This window comes from Rhinoraja longicauda, chromosome 11 (assembly GCF_053455715.1).
Source record: "Rhinoraja longicauda isolate Sanriku21f chromosome 11, sRhiLon1.1, whole genome shotgun sequence".
NCBI lineage: Eukaryota > Metazoa > Chordata > Chondrichthyes > Rajiformes > Arhynchobatidae > Rhinoraja > Rhinoraja longicauda.
The window spans coordinates 5,593,737-5,596,236 of NC_135963.1; the positions used below are offsets into that span (position 1 = coordinate 5,593,737).

At 50.9% G+C, this 2,500-nt stretch overlaps 1 protein-coding gene across 1 annotated transcript in view; it reads right to left on the reverse strand.

Moving 5' to 3' along the window:
• Positions 1-2,201: 2,201 nt before the first annotated feature.
• The window catches only part of LOC144598198 (mitoguardin 1-like), an 18,464-nt gene continuing 18,165 nt past the window's right edge, over positions 2,202-2,500 (reverse strand). Inside the window, exon 7 of the mRNA XM_078408087.1 lies at positions 2,202-2,401. Coding sequence (XP_078264213.1) covers positions 2,202-2,401 — 200 coding nt within the window. The remainder of the gene's footprint in view (positions 2,402-2,500) is intronic.

Below are 2,500 nucleotides of genomic sequence, written 5' to 3' on the forward strand. Positions count from 1 at the left end.
CAGAGATGAGGAAAAGTTTTTTCAGTCAGAGTTGTGAATCTGTGGAATTCACTGCCTCAGAAGGCAGTGGAGGCCAAGTCTCTGAATGCATTCAAGAGAGAGATAGATAGAGCACTTAAGGATAGTGGAGTCAGGGGGTATGGGGAGAAGGCAGGAACGGGGTACTGATTGAGAATGATCAGCCATGATCACATTGAATGGTGGTGCTGGCTCGAAGGGCCGAATGGCCTCCTCCTGCACCTATTGTCTATTGTCTAATGTTGGGGGAGTCCAGAACCAGGAGCCACAGTGTAAGAGTAAAGGGGAGGCCATTTAAAACTGAGGTGAGCACAAACCTTTTCACCCAGAATTTGTGGGATTCTCTGCCACAGAGGGCAGTGGAGGCCAATTCTCTGGATTAATTTAAAAGAGGGTTAGATGGAGCTCTAGGGGCTAGCGGAATCAAGGGATATGGGGAGAAGGCAGGCACGGGTTACTGATTGTGGATGATCAATAGTCAATAGTCGTTTATTTGTCACATACACATAAATGTGTAGTGAAATTAAACATTACCCGCAGTTCAACAATAAGACCAATGAATGGCGGTGCTGGCTCGAAGGGCCGAATGGCCTCCTCCTGCACCTATTGTCTACGTTTCTATGTTTACCCAGGATGCCCCATCTCCAATAGTCCCACCTGCCCACGTTTGGTTCACATCCCTCCAAACATTTCCTATCCACATAGATGTCCAATTATCTTTTGAATTAAAAAAAAATATATAGTTCCAGCCTCAACTACCTTCTCTGGCAGCTCGCTCCATGTACCGACCACCCTCTATGTGGAAAATGTTGCCCCTCAGGTTCCGATCAAATTCTTCCCCCACACGTCCTCTAGTTCCGTTCAGATGAACTGGAGTTCGGCTCCCCCTACAGTCCGGGAGTGGACTGCAAGGGCACTGCAGCATTGCAAGGTTGCGATAGACACCAACTGGGGTAGGCACGTTGGCGTAGCGGTAGAGCTGCTGCTTTACAGCGCCAGAGGCCCGGGTCCGATGCTGACTACAGGTGCTGCCTGTACGGAGTTGGTATGGTTTCCCTGGCTGCTCCGGTTTCCTCCCACACTCCCAAAGTTGGGCAGATTTGTAGGTTATGGCGGGACTGTCATATGTTGAAAGACTGGAGCAACTAGGCTTGTATACACTGGAATTTAGAAGGATGAGAGGGGATCTTATCGAAATGTATAAGATTATTAAGGGGTTGGACACGTTAGAGGCAGGAAACATGTTCCCAATGTTGGGGGAGTCCAGAACAAGGGGCCACAGTTTAAGAATAAGGGGTAGGCCATTTAGAACGGAGATGAGGAAAACAAATTTCAGTCAGAGAGTTGTGAATCTGTGGAATTCTCTGCCTCAGAAGGCAGTGGAGGCCAATTCTCTGAATGCATTCAAGAGAGAGCTAGATAGAGCTCTTAAGGATAGCGGAGTCAGGGGGTATGGGGAGAAGGCAGGAACGGGGTACTGATTGAGAATGATCAGCCATGATCACATTGAATGGCGGTGCTGGCTCGAAGGGCCGAATGGCCTACTCCTGCACCTATTGTCTATTGTCTATTGTTAATTGGGCTTTGATAAAATTGTGAATTGTCCCTAGTGTGCAGCATAGTTTAGTTTAGAGATGCAGTGCGGAAACAGGCCCACTCGGCCCACCGACAAGCGATCCCTATACATTAACACTACCCTACACACACTGGGGACAATTTTACATTTATACCAATTAACCTACAAACCTGCCAGAGTGTTGGATGATCACTGGTCGGCACGGATTCGATGGGCCGAAGGGCCTGTTTCCGCGCAGTATCTCTGAACTGTGTAGCTCCACATTGCCTTGGTCCATATCTGGGAGTGACCCTGATACGCAGTTTAGTTTAGTTTAGATATACAGCGCGGAAACAGGCCCTTCGGCCCACCGTGTCCGCGCCGATCAGCGATCCCCGCACACTAACACTATCCTACACCCACTGGGGACAATTTTTACATTTACCAAGCCAATTAACCTACAAACCTGCGCGTCTTTGTAGTGTGGGAGGAAAACGAAGATCTCGGAGAAAACCCACGCAGGTCACGGGCAGAACGTGCAAACTCCGTACAGACGGCGCCCGTAGTCGGGATGGAACCCGGGCCTCCGGCGCTGCATTCGCTGTAAGGCAGCAACTCTACCGCTGCGCTACCGTGCCCGCAGTGTTGGGGCTTGCAGCGTTGCTTCCTCCGTGGCAAGGCCTACCTCCACGGTTTCCTCGGCGATGGCGTCTCCTGCCCCCAGTTTGACGGCCGTGCAGCTGGCCTCCTCCTCCTCCTCGGCCTGCCCGCTGCGGAAGCTCAGGGCCTGCTCCCATCGCTGCAGAGCCTCTTCAAACAGCTCCATGCCTGAGAGAGGTGCAGCAAGACATTAACCACAGGAGCAAACAGCACAGAGAACACTAACACAACCGAAGGCAGAAACGAGGGTGAAGGTCATAAGGTCAC